Source organism: Manacus candei, unplaced genomic scaffold (genome assembly GCF_025592945.1).
Source record: "Manacus candei isolate 608988 ecotype Guabito, Panama unplaced genomic scaffold, ASM2559294v1 h1tg000050l, whole genome shotgun sequence".
NCBI lineage: Eukaryota > Metazoa > Chordata > Aves > Passeriformes > Pipridae > Manacus > Manacus candei.
The window spans coordinates 2,734,248-2,752,011 of NW_026138098.1; the positions used below are offsets into that span (position 1 = coordinate 2,734,248).

Genomic DNA, 17,764 nt, shown 5'->3' on the forward strand with positions numbered 1-17,764 from the left:
TCTGGCCTTCCATGTTTAGGAAAAGAAAGAATTTGAAAAGCGGGGAAAACAATGTTATTTCACTGGATCATTTGTGACTTTGCTGTATTTGTAATGGGTAAACCCCACATATCACACATCCCAAACACAAATATGAAACAGCCATTGAGCATTTATGGGACTGACAAGATCAAACCAGGAGATTCATCAAGTTATTAATGCATTATGACATGCAAGCAAATTCTGCAGACACCCTTTAATGTGACCAACCTACTGTCCAACAAGAGGCAAAGCCCAAGGGCAGAAAGGTGAATGCCATGTCCCTGTGCCAGCCCTTCCCAAGGACCATTCTCCTTCTCTCCTCTATGCCCCCAGGCACTGGCAGCTCTTTGGCCACAGAGCTTCTCACAGTGGCCATTAAATTTACTTCAGAGGAGCATTTCATAAAAAGAAGTGAACAGTTAATTCTTTATGTAACACGGTTTACTCTCTCTATAACCGATGAAATACTTTTTATCTAAGAACCTGAAACTGTGTTGCAACAAAAATGTGTGGAACTACTTCTTTGTCAGCCCACATCAGAGTATCTGCTGCAAAAACACCAAGGAACTGGCTATTGTTGTGTGCTGTGGTTCTGGATGTGAACTTTGCCTCTGGATGGGGTAAAGCACCCCGAGCCAGAAACTCATGCTTCGAGTTAAGAAGAAAATGATCTCCTAATTTAAACTGTATTACACAACCAACTTTGGCATTCCATTTTCTCCCACGTCAAGTTTACTTTAATCCCGAATTCCACTGTGCTCAACTTAATTATCCATCTAGTCATGTTTTCCACTGCATTGCCAGGTCTTCAGAAAGCTGCTTCTCACTCAATAAATCCGACAATATTGCCTGCTATTACCAACTGTTTTGCATTACAACAACAGAAGGTGGGTTTAATCAAGTATTTTGATACAGTAGCACAGGCTGAAGAGATGATGGGCAGGAGAAATTACTCTAATTGGTACCACATGTGTCAAAAGAAATCAACCACGTGAGCAAAAAATCATTCCAAGTGACTCACCCAACCAGTAAGTCCCAAAACAAAGGCCACATAACAAAATGTTTGCATTTTTATACAGTTATATAGCACAAAACTAGATGTGGAGCTAGGAATACTCTAAAAGCAAAATGGTTAAACATTTGAGAGCTCCATCTGCAGTACAGGAGGATATTAAAGTCAGATATAGCACATTACACTGGGTTTCCCCCTGTTCAGGTAAAGCCTACTTATCCAACAATTAAGGTTTCATTCTGTATCCTCAACTTTTCAGCAGAGCCAAATGAAATCACGTGGTCAGTGGTCCAACTTTTAAGCAGGGACACAGTCAAGTAAGAAATGTTGTCTAAGGATTTCCCAGCACAGGTCAGGTTCTTTTCTCAGCTATCAGGGTGCAGCCAGTGACAGAAAATGAAACATCTCCTCAAAGCCATGGGGAAATGTGATTGGTAATAAAACACAGACTTGCCTAAAGAAGTTTCAGTTAAAACAGATTTTCTTTCTTTGCCAAAAATTCATCATATAGGATTTAATGGATGTTACAACAGATAGTCTCTTAGCCAGCATGGAAAAGATTTTCACCCAAAGCAAAGTCTTCTGAAGTTAAACAAATGTTGTGCCTGTGTGTGACCCCAAACCTCCAAAGAGCATCACATGGAACTGGAACTCTGCAAACTGAAGTTAAAAACTTCTGGTCAAGTACAGCCTACAGTTATTTCACTAATGCAATTACAGTAAAATGTCATGAACATAAAAGGGTCTATGCTCTGTAACAAACAAAATGAGCCCAGCACTGATCTCAGGCAGAATGTTCAGGGATCCCCATTACATTAAGCAAATAACATTTTAAAAAGAGTAAGACTTTCCTCCTCCTTCAAAAGTTCTCATACAATGTAATCCTTTGTAATGCTTGTCAGGATTACGTTTTCTCCCATTTCTCAATGGCTCCTTTAGCTTGATTTCCTAAGCACCATCCAGGCAATTTGACCCGAAACAGGTCTAGAATATGAAACATTTTCCTGAAGCAGGTTAAAACCATTCCCTACTACTGACAGCTCCACTGGGACCATGTTTGTCAAGGGTGATGTAAAATATACCACTGACATCAGGTGAGCAACACCCAGCAGAAGGGGCTTACCTTATCTAACTAAAATTATGCCTTAGCCTGGAAACAATCCAGAGGGACCCATTTATTTAAAATTAACAGTTTATACTCATATTTCAATACAATGAATTATTACAATCTGATTATATTGAGGAAAAAAAGAAAAAAAAACTAAATCCACGACAAACCCTCATAATTTTCTCTCCAGTGTTTAGACTATAATGCAGAGAAAAATACAATATATTCCATTACACGTTAATTTTACCTGTTTTCATATTCTGCTAGCTAATCATTCCATGAACACATTTGACTGCTCATATTTTAAAACACATTATTAAAATTTAAATATTTAATAGAACTGGCATTATATATTGCCCAATTAGTACATCTCGATGTAATAACTGCTTATAATTGAACTTCAATGATGGTGAGAGTGCTCAATTATCTTCAAGGCACATTGGTCATTCTTTAATTTTAAGAGGTGTTTTACTTATAATTACCAAAAATAGGGCCTGCCCATACACTCCATGATTATTTTTCTCTGGAAGGTTTCACAAAATTTCATATTTTGAACTTTTCCATTTTACCCTCCCTGTGGATGGAGGGAGGAGGAAGTTACGAAGTCCATGCTATCCCTTACTCAGAGAAAAAAATAAAAAAAAAGGCAGGAAACTCTTGACTCCCACACTCCAGTGGAAATTATTTGCCGAATAAGCAAAGTGATTAATTCCAGCAGTTCCTTTCCCAATGGCACACACACACAACCCACCATATGGCAGATTTCTATCCCTTGGCTAGCAAGGTATTATTCCCTTTTCAGTACCCTGCCCTCCTTTCATTAGGGATTATGGAGATGCTGTGAAAGCAGCTGACAAACACAGGCTGAGAAAGCAGAGAGGCAGCACTGCAGGTCTGTGTTAAGGAAAGCCAGCAATGCTCCCTCTCTCAGGGAAAAAAAGGCCAAAAGCATCCTGGGCAATGAGGAACACAGGAAATCCCATCTGAACAGAAGGACAGAGGTTTTAACTCAGAAGATGGACAAATAATGGCACTGGTGGAGCCTCCATCCTTGGAGATGTTCAAAACCCACAGTCCTGGACAACCTCCTGCTCTTGTCTGCTCGAGCAGGGGGCTGGACTAGGTGATCTCAACATGTCCCTTCCAACCTGAACAGCTCTGTGATTTCAGATCAAAACAAAGTAAATCAAGTCACAGCATCGAAATATGACATTCCTTACAGAGGTGACTTCTGTACCTGACTGGAAAAGTCTGGAATTTGAGCTACACTCACAGTAAGCTTAAAATCCTAAAAGGATTAGTGAAGCTGTGAGGGCACAAAGGACTTCAGTTGCAAGAGACTTTGAGCATCAGTCTACAAACATCATGGATATGATGGGAAAAAAAAGCAACTTGCCAAAATCTCTACATGAAATGTGTTTTGATTTAGTCCCGAGCCATGTATCAAATACAAGTAAAATATGACATCCTACAGAAGGTGATCCTGGGATTTACAGACCTGTAACCGTGTCATTTATTATTAGATCAGTGAGAATTAAGTATCAAATCAATAAACAAAATAATGCAAAGCAGAAGCTGATGTGCTTTTGAAGAGTAAAGACTGAGATTCACAAACATCTTTCAGCTCTTTAGAATTCAAAAGCCTCTTCATATGTATAACAGGAAACAAAGTGAGAACAAATGATCATTTGCACAACAGAAAACAGATCCCTTTCCATCGTGATGGATCCACAGTTCTCCAGACTCGTAGGTGAATCACTCAAGACTGAAGGATGTTGCAGCAAAACAAAATCATTACTGAAAAGTATCTGGGACAGTTAAAAAAGAACTGAGGGTAAACAGCTACAGAAAGATCCCATAATACTGATTTACCAAAAGTTCATAAATCCACAGAGCATAAATACGTGCAGGAAAAAATATTGCTGTAGACACACCCAAAACAATGGGTATAAATTACCAGCTCTTTCAAAAAGATTATTTTGACAGGAGCATTATGAAATCGGCAATTTAATGCTTAACATCAGTCAAGATGAAAAAAAAGATTAAAGAGCAATTAGAGAGTAATTTGAAAACAAAACAAAATCATCCTTTGCCTGCAGAATGCCACAGCACATCCAAGGGCTGAGGCTCATTCCAACTGCTGTCTCAAGATGACATGGAAGAATTTGAGGAGACCAAGCACTGAGATGATTATTAGTGATGATGACACTGGCCCAGAGCATCCCCCTAATTCTCTGAGCACTAAAAACTAGGAATCACTTCGAGCAGCCCAGATTTTCCTTGTGCCCTTCTCCCCCTGACAACAACAGGGTACCAGGGTAAGGGTTTTGGGTGAGTCCTGCAGGCCATTCTGTGCTGAACCATGACCACCGTTCCTCTCCCAACCAGACTGTATTTGCATATGTGAAGTGGTAAAATGGCAAATGTTTAAAAGTAGCCTCTAAAACAAAAGCATGAATAAAATAACATTCAAACTTCTCTTTACAAGACCCTATTTACTGCTACAAAACTGCCTAGTTTTCTGCTACTATGCACTGTATCATTTTTTTGAAAGCATTCATTTTTTATGCCAGAGCCCCTAGCCAAAACAGAAACCAAACTGAATAATAAATTGAGAAAACAAAAAAGACAGGAAGAGTTTGGGTGTTCATACTATTTGCAGCTAATAATAACATTAAAAATTCAAAACCCGACAAATCGAAAACATGTAAGGTTTAAATTCTATTTTAAATTATTTTTTCTCAAAAGAGTAAACAGACTTACACACTGCTAGATTCGCTTGTGGCAACTGTTTGAGAATAAAGAATTTCAAGAATCCCGTGGCCTCTGATATATAACCCCTTTTATTTAACTTCATCTAATTGAAGACATCTGCAGTGGTGCCACACAAAATTTAATTCAAGCTTCGAAATGTCAATAAAAAGTGTCTGTAAGAAACAATATCAGTACAAACCTGGCAGGGCAGTGTGCATCAACATCTACGTAGCCACACAAAATTAAGAATATAATGGCAGTCTGCTGCCTGAGTTGACGAGGTGATAAAAGCCCTTTTCCTATAAAGTCTAATGAGCTCTATTACTCTTCAGCTTTCAGGAATGCAAAGGCCAGTGGACTGAGCAGAGCAAAGCAACAAACTCTGCACACATGGATTCATTCAAAGTGCCACAGATCAAATTACCAGTGTAATTACTATAACCTGACAATTTCATTACAGTCACGAGGCCCTTCGCTCTTCAACACTAACAAGAAAGACAGTGCAAGAAACCCACAGCAGTTTGCTTACTTGAAATCAAAGAACAGCATCTCTCCTCAACTTTTACCTCAGGCTGGAGTCAAATACAAGTTTGGCAAGTTATACATACTTTTCTTTTCATAGAAATAAATCAAAACCCAGCAAAGACACAGCGCTTTCTGCTTCTGCCTTCCAATGCAGTGCTGTGAAATTCAGTGGTAGCTTATTACCCAGCAGCACAGTAGTATCTTCCTTACCAGTTGGTGATGATAGAAATTCTGTGCCACCCACCAATGCCAGAATGGTTGGCTGACTACAGAGAGTGCAGGAGAAAAAACACACTAATTTCAGAACAAATACCTACCTCCAGAGGAGAATCACACAGGAATCGTGTGAACTGCAGCGAGGTGGATTCATCAGGAATATGTGCCCAAGAAGACAGTTCAAATATGCAAAGCAGAAGAACAAAGAAAACTATTAGTACTATAAGATACATTAATAGTCAAATACACTCTTTAAAAACCGTATCTTTGAAAAGCACCATCAGATTTTAAATTAAATTTCCATAAACAAACTCTCACATTCTGTTTAGAAGTACAAATAGATATAAGGATTAACTATCCAAAGCACTTCCTTCCCTATGAAATAGAAGATGGTTTTTAAATATGTGATGTGAGAGAATTATCACCTTGTAATACAGGTCTGTTTCTGGTGTCCTTTATTTTAAATTACACATTACCCTTCTCTCTGACTCCCTGCAACAGAGTCTTTTCCCATTGATTCCATTGGCACCTGCCCCACCACTGTTATGAGGGCCAGGGCCCTCCTAATTCTTAAAATAAATTAAGTCACTTTACATTCAAAATCAAAAGCAAGCCCATTTTAAGCCTAGAGAAGAGGAAGGGAAAAGATTTTAAAAAAAGAAAAAAAATCAACCTCCTGAAAGTGCATTTCAAACCTAGATTTTTTACTCAGTAGAAAATTATGTGCTGTAGATAATCAAAAAGGTAATATTTTAATGATCTGGGGCTTGTCCAAGGTTTTAAGAGTAATAAAATATAACATTTATTCACTACCATTTACTTATTTGATACAAATACTTCCTTATTAATAGATTCCACATTAAACATGTTACAAAGTTCTAGTATGTATTTAACTCCAAAACATTCCCTTGTTAAATAACAAGTATGTGTTACACAGTTTAATTCCCCCTCTGGTATCAGCTGGGTGATTTAATAAGTCAGCAGTTCACAAACTGCAAAGTAATAGTAAACAGGAATGTTTAATTAAAAGTTTGATAAAGAGAATATATAGAGACACCTACAAAAACCTGCCTGTTGTTAAGAATTCTATTAAGTTCTGGGATTAATTAATTAAAGGGGAATACAAAACAAAAAAAAAAAGGGGTGATTGCTTGTCAGTTATCCCATTTTACCCAGGGAAGGGGCAGAGAGGAAGGCAGGCAATAATAAAAAGTACCAATAGTGTCAGTTGCTGACTTAGAACAGAGTTCCACATACAGCCTAAGGAAGTGAAACTTTCTCTTTTCTTCAGAAAGTGCTACAAAGCAGATTTTAGAAATAAAAACAAGCCTCTGGTAGACACTGATGTTGATCTGCAAACGTTAACTGGCCCACTGCAGCTCGAACTGCAGACAACCTTAACCTCTAGGGCTGTGTCCCTAACCAAGTGCATCTGGGGAGGCTAAAAGAGTCTGGACTTGGCAGAAGTCACTTTTCAAACCTTTCCCCCTCAAACACAGCAGCAGCAGATCTCTGGATGAACAATAAACCTTAGGACATAGACCTTATGGAATAACACTGAATTTCATACAGTGCTGGTGCAGGCAGGAGACTGTGCACTACCTATAAAGGTAATTAAAAATTTCAATTTTTGAGCCATTTTCCTGTAATAAAAGAGCAGAGAGTTACAAATTCCTACACTCTGAGTGCATCAGTCCCTACAGTCGATGCTTTTACAAAGTGCAGGTTTCAGAAAAAAGAAACCATGTGTTACTAATTTTCATGTCAGAAGACCCCCAATAGTTCTTGATCTGTAACTTTAGCTTTATAGTGCAAGTTAAACCCTATGGTGAGAAAACTGTGCCCACAACACTTTCCAGATAGTTTTATCAATTCTCCAGGCCCTGCTGTCCAATCTCTTGGCTTTGAGGGTGAGGGGGGACTTTTTAAGTGCACCTAAGCATAACTTCCCCTTGCTGGGGAGTATATCCTGTTACAGCTGTACTGCTGGCTTGGAGAAAATTCCAACTGCACTTGAATTTGGATCACAATCTTAAGGGGGAAAAAAAAACATTGCAAGTCTTGTTATATATTATTAAATATCATTAAACAGTTTTCTTAATCAAATCCTCAAAAAAATTCAGAGGACACTGAATCTTCCCTAGATGTCAATTAAGAAACACCAAAAAACCCAACAATTTATTGCTGTGGGTTTATTAATTTTCTTTTTAAGGAAGAATTTAAATCACACATAGAGCTGGAGAGTATAATAAATATTTTATATCCACTGATCTCTGTTGTTATCTTCCCTTACTCTCCCCTCCCACCCCCAAATCCGCAGCACTTAAATAATAACTCAGGAATATACTTAGTCTGTACACTTATTTAAAAAAGAAGAAAACATAAGATTCAGTTTCTAAATGAACAAACTCACTGCAAGATTATTCTGAATACAATTAAAAATTATTCAATAAACCATGAAAGAAATACAGCCAAAAGCTGATGTTGCATGTAAAATAACTCAATATGTCACATAAGCACAATTAAAATTCCTTTCACAAAGTCATGTTTTTCTAATTTTAATTTCCAACTGATTTACATAAACTTGAGCCTTTTAAAAGCTTTATAATATATCCGAAATCCACAACATTTTTACTTTGCTGCAAACTAATTACAGCTGCCAGAAAGAATCAGCACAACAACAGGGAATAAGTTTAAACAGAATTAATAAAACTAAGAGATGAACACATCACTGAGAATTAAATCAAAGGGAGAAAAAAGGCAGAAAAATAAATGGAGAGTTGGGTTCAACCCAAAGCTACTTGCTGGAGTAAAAGCACATGCACAGCTTTAAAAAGTGGTAATAAAACCAGAGTGTTAACACCTGCTTCCTTTTACAAATGTGGGAAGATATTCAGGTGCTAAACTGGAATGGGTTTCACCTGGTGGCTCAGAGACTTTCTGCAAGTGAAGGTCTGTGATGTCACACAAGGACATCGTGGCCTTCTCAGGAAAACACAGCTTCCAGGGGTCATCAGGCACTGTAAAACTGTCTTCAGTGCAAAGACATCACAGAAAAAAAATTATCACACAAAAAAAATCTATCATTTTCTCTTTGACAATATAAAGAGTTTGCTCATATTTGCAATTCGCTGTCAAGGAAAACTGAGTATTTGCCCTTTTTCTTGGGGAACAGAAGGATGAGGAACAGATATGGGATTTGGGCCTTTCTTCTTTTTGGTTTTTGGTCATGGTTTTCTCTGTTTTATTTTTCATAAATGTGCCAAGCTCATAACAACAATAAAAAATAACAATGACAAGTCATGCAAGCTACAGATCCAGGGCATCACCTGCACGTGTGGTAGGCAAATTCATTCCCTCTTCCCCTCCCTAATTCCAAGGACAACACAGTGCTTCCCCCAACTCTAAGGGGCCAAATGAATGTCCTGGACCCAGTAACAGAAAAGAGCCCTGAAACTTGGCATTCTTCCTAGAGGGATACTGGCACCCTCCCAGGAGTTCTTCCTCCACAAGCAGTGCAATCTTTTAGATCTGCAGGGAAACACAGAGCTAGAATTGGGGTTTTCTGCTCTAGAAGCTTCTTCCCAGGTCCAATGTTATTCTTGTTTTATCCAGCTTCTTTTGGCTTCATGCAAACCAGATTAGAATCAGTATTAACCATAAATCTGTGCAGTGAAAAAAGTAAAAATAAGTCAAAGTTTCAGTAAGGGTTGCTAACAACCCCCTCCCAAGGAAAAAAATGACAAAAAACCAAACAACAAAAGGAAGCTATTTAGGAAAATAGATTGAAATTGAGCTGGACAATTACGAAAGTTGTCAAACTTTCTGTAAAAATCAGGAAAATGGGACAGAAAGTAGCATCTTTACAAGAAAAGATGGTGCCAAACCACCCCTGAACTGGGCAATATGGTGGAGCTCAGTCAGCAGAGGAATCAGACTTATCCTGGGACTGGCTCTATTTAGCATTTTCAACAACTGCCTACAAAAATACAGGAATGCTAAAAACCACAGTTTCAGAGAGACAAACAGACCTGAATGTGAAGAAAGAGCCTTCAAAACATTGTACTTAAGGAAAGAGGGGATCTAAAGACTAAATGCATGTCTCAAATGTAGGTTTCATTACAAGAATAGCACTAAGGAAAGAGAAAAAATTGCTGATGGGACAGAAATTACATTTCAGACTAACGATCTCAATTCCCTTATGGAATGACAAAAGTCACTGTGGCTTTGTCTGCTCAGAAGAAATTTACTCTCAATATAGTGGAGATCTATCAGTCTTACAGTAAAGATTACTTAATTTTATATGGATTTGCATAGAAAACTCAGTGGCTAAATCAGGAAGAACAACATAAACTGTGATGCAAAAAGAATCTGAACTGAAATGATATGACTGTGGACAAATAAATTCACTGTCTGGGTGCCTAAATTCTTCAGCTCTTTTAGGCATTTCAAGTTATAATCCATGACAGAAGGTATCAGGCTGATATAGAAATACTCGTTCTAAATTTTTAAATCAGTGTTACCAGAGACCTGAAGTGCAAGTTTATCACAGTGAGATGTTCTGCCAAGGCTGCCAGCAAGCCAAATAATAAAAGAACTCGTTCAAGAGCATGATAAAAATGTATGGCTGTTGAGGGAAGCTACAGAAGGTTAAAAATAACCACGAAGGCTATTGATTTTTTTAAGCACTGTCTCACTAAAAAACAAAAGAGGAAACTAGGTTAGAGAGACCTGAAAGTTTGCAACTGGCTGCTGATACCAATTTGGAAGTGATCAGAACATGCTCCTTGGTATTTCCCAGACTACTCCCTCAGTCTTCTATATTAGTTCAAGTGGATTCCTGGGAGGCAATTAAAAAAAAGCCTCGGACAGAAAAAACCCGCCGTACGTATTTCGGTAATTTTTTGCACCTTTTCAAACAGTGTCTCTTTTGTGTGCAGCGAAATTCTTTTCTTCCAAGACAAATATTTAGTTAAGCACAAAGCAAAGAGAGTGTCCAGCTACTTTTCACAGAGGGGAACAGACAGATATTATTTTTCTACAAGTTTGTCATTACGAAACGCTCGTGAAAAGTTCAATACCACGCTTGTTTCAGGAGGTCTAAACAGCAATAAACTGCTCACTCTTGCTCTTTCTGGAAACTACTGCATAATTTTTATGATCTTTTATGGAAATGTTTTCTAACTTGTGTAGCTGCCACATAGCTTGTTTCAGCTACACTTCAGCAGTGTCTCTTAAAGACAAAGACTGCAGTAAAAAGACTTGAAGATTAAAAATCACCTTAATTAACTAGGTGTGTTGTATCAGTGTTTTACACCACACAGATCAATCATTAAGGTCACTAGAGAAGAGGCAGGAACAGAAAAAATGCTTAATTCCAAATTTTTACATGGCAATATATAATATGTAAAACTCAGTCTGGAATGACAGGCGCTGTTTTTTTGTTTAGCACAGTAACTGAATACAGTTAAAGAACTAAAGCAGCTAGGAGTTTATATATATATATATATATATGTCTGTGTGTGTGTTTGTGTATAAAATACACTGACAGCCTCTATAACTGACTTCAAGAAGCATTTTAAAAAAGACAACCTTGGCTCAGAAACGTGATGCTTCTGGTGAGATGATACTTCATGAAGAAGAACTGCTGGAGATTCCCACTATTCTACCCAAACTATCCATTGATTACTTCACTGGGATCAAAACATTTCCTTCTTGGGATGAAAAGGCCAAGAAAAAAATGTTTTGACTGCATTCATTTCACCTCAAATCTTTGCCTCCAGACCTCCACAGCTCCACACCTGTATCCATCATTTAAATATCAAGAAATAAATCCTGACATTTCATATAAAACACAAAAAAGATGCAGGTGGCAAAATGTCCTGAAACATTTACCTATCTAACTCCACATGCTTTATAAATCATCCTGAAGCTGGGGTGGACCTGGATCATCTTCCAGGTGACCTTGTGTTGTGCAAGGTCCTCCCTGCATTTCCTACCCAGAAACAGGTATTTTTGCTGCTGAGGAAGAATTAAAATATTTGCAGATAAGACTTTAGGTAAGAAGGCAAACCACTACTAAGATTCCCTTAATCCAATGGTCTCTTCCAAAGAGCCAGTCTATGCCCCTTGGGATTATATAAAATACATAACAAGTTCATTCTTCCTAGTCTCAGATCATTCTTCTATACATTAATCTAAACATTTTCTCCCAGAAATACAACCAAATGCTACTTAAAGTCCTGGCAACAGGACGTGACAACTGTCACTTTGGACCTGAGATAAAGGGCCATACACAGCACTTCATAAAGGCCCAGAAGAAATGCAAAGAATGGGACAAACATTAAAACAGGTTCTTTTCATGAATATTTTTGTAGCTTCCAAAAATGAGCAGTTCAGGAACTTGACTAACTCAAGAGTAGCCTTGGATAAATTTCTCCAATAGGCAGGGATACACCTATTTTCCATGATTTACCTCATTCAGAAGCTATTTAGACCTTACCACTTCACAATCTGCTGAGGTTTCCCCTAATTCTTCTCATTTTTCCACCAACTATTTTAAGATAAGAATACACATATCCCTAAAGCAGCAGATGACCATGCACTTACATTGCAGCTTAATAAAGTTCTGTGCTTCCCACGGGGAAAAACTGAAAAATCAATTCTTCCACAGCACTCTTTAAGAGCAAGTATTATGAAGAAACTTCTAATTAGAAAATTGTTTGCTGTGTTTTTCCTCAGGACACCAATTCAATTCAATAAAAACACGCTGGCATAAATATTTTTAAGTGCCAGCAACTCTATGTAATATCAGTACTTCACTCCAAAGCACAGAGACAACCAGATCAGATTTGAAGCTGAATTTCTGCAGCAAGTGGCCAGAGGTTTTTGAGAGGGGTGAGAATATTTCCAGGTAACTTTAATTTATACCAGACAAATTAAGAAAAAAATGGGATAATGTAGGGAAACACCTATGGCAAGTAACAAGGAAAAAGGGGATAAAAATCCATTACACTGTTAGGAATGAACAGAAATCCATCCCCTTCTTCTTCAACAGCAATTCCCATGACAGACTTTACACCTTAAGGTGGTGGAAACCTGACTGTCCTTAATACACCTTTACAGGCTGAAATACTTCCATCATAGCAGAAAAATCAAGTCCCTAATCAGACCAGGTAATGCCTGGTACAAATCTAGTAAATAGCTCAATCTACCTTGGCATGTGTCCCATTTTCACATTATTATAATTAAACCCATTTATGTCAGTAATTATAAAAAGGGCACAGAGTACTACTTATTGTTATGAGACCTATTATTTTACAAAACAAAGTGAAATGGATTTTATGGCTTTCCAGAGTAGCATTACAGACATCTCACAAAAAAAAAGCTCTCCTTACACTGTCTTGAACTAAAGCCAAAAATTATTATGGGTTTTACTATTCTACCTGGAAAACAGCCACAGTTTGTGAGGTAACACTCCCAAGAACAGAAAAGCCTGGCTAGAGAGCTGACCAATATTAAAGCTCTACATCTGCAGTAGATAGAAAATAGATAGAAATGACAGCTCTGAGGTTGCAATTTCATTAACTCTGCTAATGAAGAAGTTGTGCCACCTTCCAGAGAAATGGAGAACTGCTGCTTGTTTGGAACCCCAGGAGTATTTTTAATTATTTTTTTAATTTATTAGATTAGGATTAGCCTCCTGTAAACACCATTTTAAGAGCAGGGTGCACCCATATGCAGTGTACTCTCAATCAATATCTGGAGGAGACATTTTTGCACTATTCCTACTGCAAAGGTTAGTTCCAGTTGAGCACTGTGCTTAGCAATGCAATGGGAATCAAAGTGAGATTTTTGAAACCTCCACCTGTTAAATTAAGCAAGACCACAAAAAATTAAGGAGAAACGTAGAAAAGGTACCAAATAACTTTAAAGCAGAAGATGATTTTGTCATCAAAAAACCAATTTGATACCATCATCTTGTTTCCAGTGGAACTCTCAGTCCCCAACCTCTTTACAAATTATGTTTAATCCCTCCCTCTTCAGCTCAGTGAGCCCTGGGCTGAAGCCTGCAACAGAACCTTACTGAAAACCTCAGTGCTTTCCCTCCCAAATGGAAATTGCAGTATTTTAATATTTAAAATCACCCTCAGAGACACCATTTCCCACCATTTAACTGTGCATTTTAAAAAGATGCTTTCAGAAAGGTGCATGCAGTGAACTGTACCTCATTCTCCCCACAGTCAGAAGGTGTGTCCTTGTGTACAGACATCTGATACTTGGCAAATAAAGTGGCAGATTGGTTGAAGGATGATTTGAACTGGGGGTCCTCAAAGGAGACAGGTACTAACCTCACCTTCAGAGCAAGGGAAATACAAGCATTCTATTTTGAGTGCATATCATCAGATAATCTGCTTCTGAAGGTAAGGCTAGTGGAAGATCTCCTCCTATCCACTTCAAAGCCTCTGAAGTCAGTTTTCTATTTTAAAACCTCCTAGAGGAGAAAGTCTGACAACTAACACCAAACTTAAACTGACTGCTGATACTTCCATTAAACAATAAAAGCTGTGTAACACTAGAACACTCCAAAGCAGGAGTCTATTCAATCTATTTTTATTGACCTAGTAGCTAACAAATCAACTACAAATTTTAGTTTCATTGTACAGTCTCAAGGACTTTTAAAATGTACTATTTTTAATGGCACATCACTCATTTCTCTCGTTCAGCAATAACATATTCTGGCTACATATACTTTTTTTTCTTTATACTATCAGAGAGGTAACATGTCTGACAGTTCACTCTTACACTCCACCTGGTCATTACAAGAAGCAGTAAAAATGTGTAATTTAGATGGAGTGCACAGATCACTTTTTGAAAGGCTTAAATTGAAAGTGAAGAGAATTATTCAACTCCTGTGAACCTTAAACCAACAATTTGTGTGACAAACTTTTGCTCACATGTTGGCCCTGGTCACGTTAGTTCCTCCTTATGGAAGCATTTAAACCAAAGCCAACAAGACCAGTTATCAGGCTGAGTGCCCAGCTGGATTTAGTTCTTATGAGATTTGTGTTTATAAGGCCCAAAATATCTCTCTCCCAGAGCCTCATCCTCTCCATCTCTTACCCAACAGCATCCCCATGGAACATCCATAACTTTTCAGTCTGCAACTAAGACCAAATATTTGTGGCTCTCACAAAGAGATATAAGAAGTGTTTGCACTTTCAGGATGTTGATTTTCTTTGATACAGTATTTTAAATGCTCCTGAATATATACAATGGATATAAAATCCACATTTGTTTCTCCGAGAAACAAGACACATGAAATGGAGGGGAAGCTTTGCATAGAATTAATTTGGCCTTCTGACCTGATTTATGGTTGGTTTATCAGGTGGGTCCTTGTGAATAACCATCTGGTAACGTTTATAGACCTGGTAAGACTCCTGAAATGTGGCTTTGAACTGTGAACTTGGTGGAGATGATCTCACCACCCTCACCTTCAGAAGAAGTTAAACACATTTATTATTACAATACATGCAGTAACTATACACTTACACATAATGCAAACATCACAACAGAGACACATTTTAACCTCCTGCACAAGGGCCATCACAATTCAGATAATATTAGCCAACAGCCTGCTAATTCTTCTGCTCAATTAGGCTGCTGAAGGCTTTTATACTTACACTGAATAACACAGGAGGTTTTCAAACTGCAAATTAAGGTAACTAAAATGCCTCTACAAGAAATACACAAACACTTTTCAGGAAATAACACCAACAGATCAACATTTTAAAGAGATTTCCTGTACTACTTAGAATATCCACTTGTAGTTTCATACTACACTAAGAAACACTTGAAAGACTTGGAAGACTCAGCTCTGTGCTCCTCATCTAAAGACTGTTTTTATGGCAATAATCCCAAGGGGATTTCTTGATATTTTTGAAATTGAAAGCAGAAGATGAAGGAGTGTTTCCATGCTCAATTACAAGTTAACTGTAATAAGTAGTTATCAGTCTTCCCATCATCACCCTCAAACACACAAAAATAATTTTAGAAATTCTTTATAAATTAAAAATTCTCCTAAGTAAAAACAATTTCCCCCTAAGCAGAAGAATGCTGTTACATGAGCAGCAGCCCATGTCTTCTCAAATATATTTAAAGTCATATTAATTTCAAAAGTCGTGTAATTTTCGGAATGGTCCTATTTTCACAAATAGTTAGTTGGTTCTGATCTATTAAAAAAACCAACACAACAAAACAGCACACTTGACAGCCACAGGAAGGAGCAAAGACAAACTGGGAAAACACTCTTGGATTTTCCCTGCTTCTTATAAATGAAGGTGTTCAGATAAAACCATCATGCTTCTTTTATACAACTCATGAGAAAATGGGGAAGAGTTAATGGGATGGATCAACTTCATGGCTTCTAGTCATGTAAATATTTTCATTTCCAGTACCACCACTGAAAATGATCAGGAAAATACTCATATTCAGATTAAGTTTTCCAGCTTACAGGAAAAATAAAAAGAAAAACGGCTTTTTATGATTAACAAATGTTAGAAGGTCCAGAAGCCTTCCAGATTGCTGTCTCTAATGGATGCAGTGGCAAGCAGTATATTAAATAAATTTTTCTACCATCACTTTTACAGCTTTCAAAGACATCAACACGCCTCAAAGACGTGCACAAAGAGCAGCTATCTTGGTATCTGTTTAATTTGATGAAGTTACTGCTCTCTTGTCAGGTTTCATTAGCATAGATACTTTAAGTATTTATATGCTCCAGAACCAAATGTTGAATTTCTCTCATCATTCCACACTTGGTTAATTCAAAGTCTTTCATTTTCAAGTCACGCTGTATGAAATCAATTTGCAAGTTATTTTGGTCACTGCACTGGTTTCTGCTAGAAATGACTGCACAGTGCAAGAGTACCCTCCTGTGGCTACAAAGAGCTCAGCTGCATTTTACATATATATATATACATATATATATATATATATATATAATTATATATATAATGTTTTTTACATATATATATATATACACAATTATATAAAATTATATATATATATATATATATATAAAAATAATGCAGTACCACATATATTTCAAGATTTAAACTACAACTAGTCCATAAGGTCAAAGGTACAGACCTAAGCACTTGAAAAACTCCTTAACCAGACTTTTCCTTCATTTGCCTCCCACAACAGTGAACAAGACGTTACCTCTAATTTGTGTCGTGCATCATCAGGTAAAGACACAAGAACAAAGTCTTCAATGGTTTTAGGTTGGTTTGTTTTAGGTTTAGAGTTTTGCAAGAGGAAAGCTTGATCTCCCCCTGGAAGCTGAGAGCCTTCTAAGGTGCACTTCTGGTTCTGGAGGAGTTTCTGTAGTTTCCTCTCTTTCCGAATGTCCTTTGCTTTTCGACACAGTGGCTTGCTCAGATCAGCCCCTTTCCCTGCAAGGGCACAGGCAAAGAGTTAAACACCACATTTAACAACAAGCAAGCAGTTCTGATGCAATCACTGAAAAGAGATGGCTAAAATCACCACTGAATTGCACCTGTGGCCTTTTACATTTCCAACTCCCAACACCTGATGCCAAGCTAATGCACCTTGATCACTATTCCACCCCAAAGCCAAGAATATATTTAAAAACTTGAAACACTGAAAGGACAAAAACACAACCTTGCAACCAAACTCAGAGAACTGTTCTACCACATTTGAAGCCAGAGTGGCTACAGGACAAAGTCCTGTAGAAGACACACACCCCAAAAAAAAAAGGATTTCTTTTTTGTCACCTGGAATCTGTGGGAACTGTGCAGAAATGCTGCCAGTGCCAGTGCCATCAGTGCCACTGACATTAGTACTACATCTATGCTTAAAATTATATTCAGATTCTCTGTTTTAATTAATCCATTCACTTATGTCAGTCTGTCTTGAACAGATCAACCATTTGTAACATTCTATTTGTTAAAAGGTATTTACTAAAAAGAGAAGTCAAACCAATTTCCCATCCTGACCCATTTGCTCTCTAGTACTACAAGAACTTCAGTTTTAAATCAACACAAATCCAGAGACATGTACAAATAAAAATTTGAGTGGTCCAAATTCCTCAATGAAGGGGTCCG

At 37.6% G+C, this 17,764-nt stretch overlaps 1 protein-coding gene across 6 annotated transcripts in view; it reads right to left on the bottom strand.

The window, feature by feature from the left end:
• ATE1 (arginyltransferase 1) overlaps positions 1 to 17,764 on the bottom strand; it is a 73,624-nt gene that overhangs the window by 50,034 nt on the left and 5,826 nt on the right. For 3 of the 6 annotated variants that reach the window (XM_051800394.1, XM_051800391.1, XM_051800395.1), the window contains exons 6-8: positions 16,860 to 17,092; positions 15,002 to 15,130; positions 5,738 to 5,770 (exon numbers count right to left, since the gene is read on the bottom strand). In XM_051800394.1, coding sequence (XP_051656354.1) covers positions 5,738 to 5,770; positions 15,002 to 15,130; positions 16,860 to 17,092 — 395 coding nt within the window. Of the gene's footprint in view, positions 1 to 5,737; positions 5,771 to 13,863; positions 13,993 to 15,001; positions 15,131 to 16,859; positions 17,093 to 17,764 lie in introns of all 6 variants that reach the window. The other 3 variants (XM_051800393.1, XM_051800392.1, XM_051800396.1) reach the window with 2 other exon arrangements.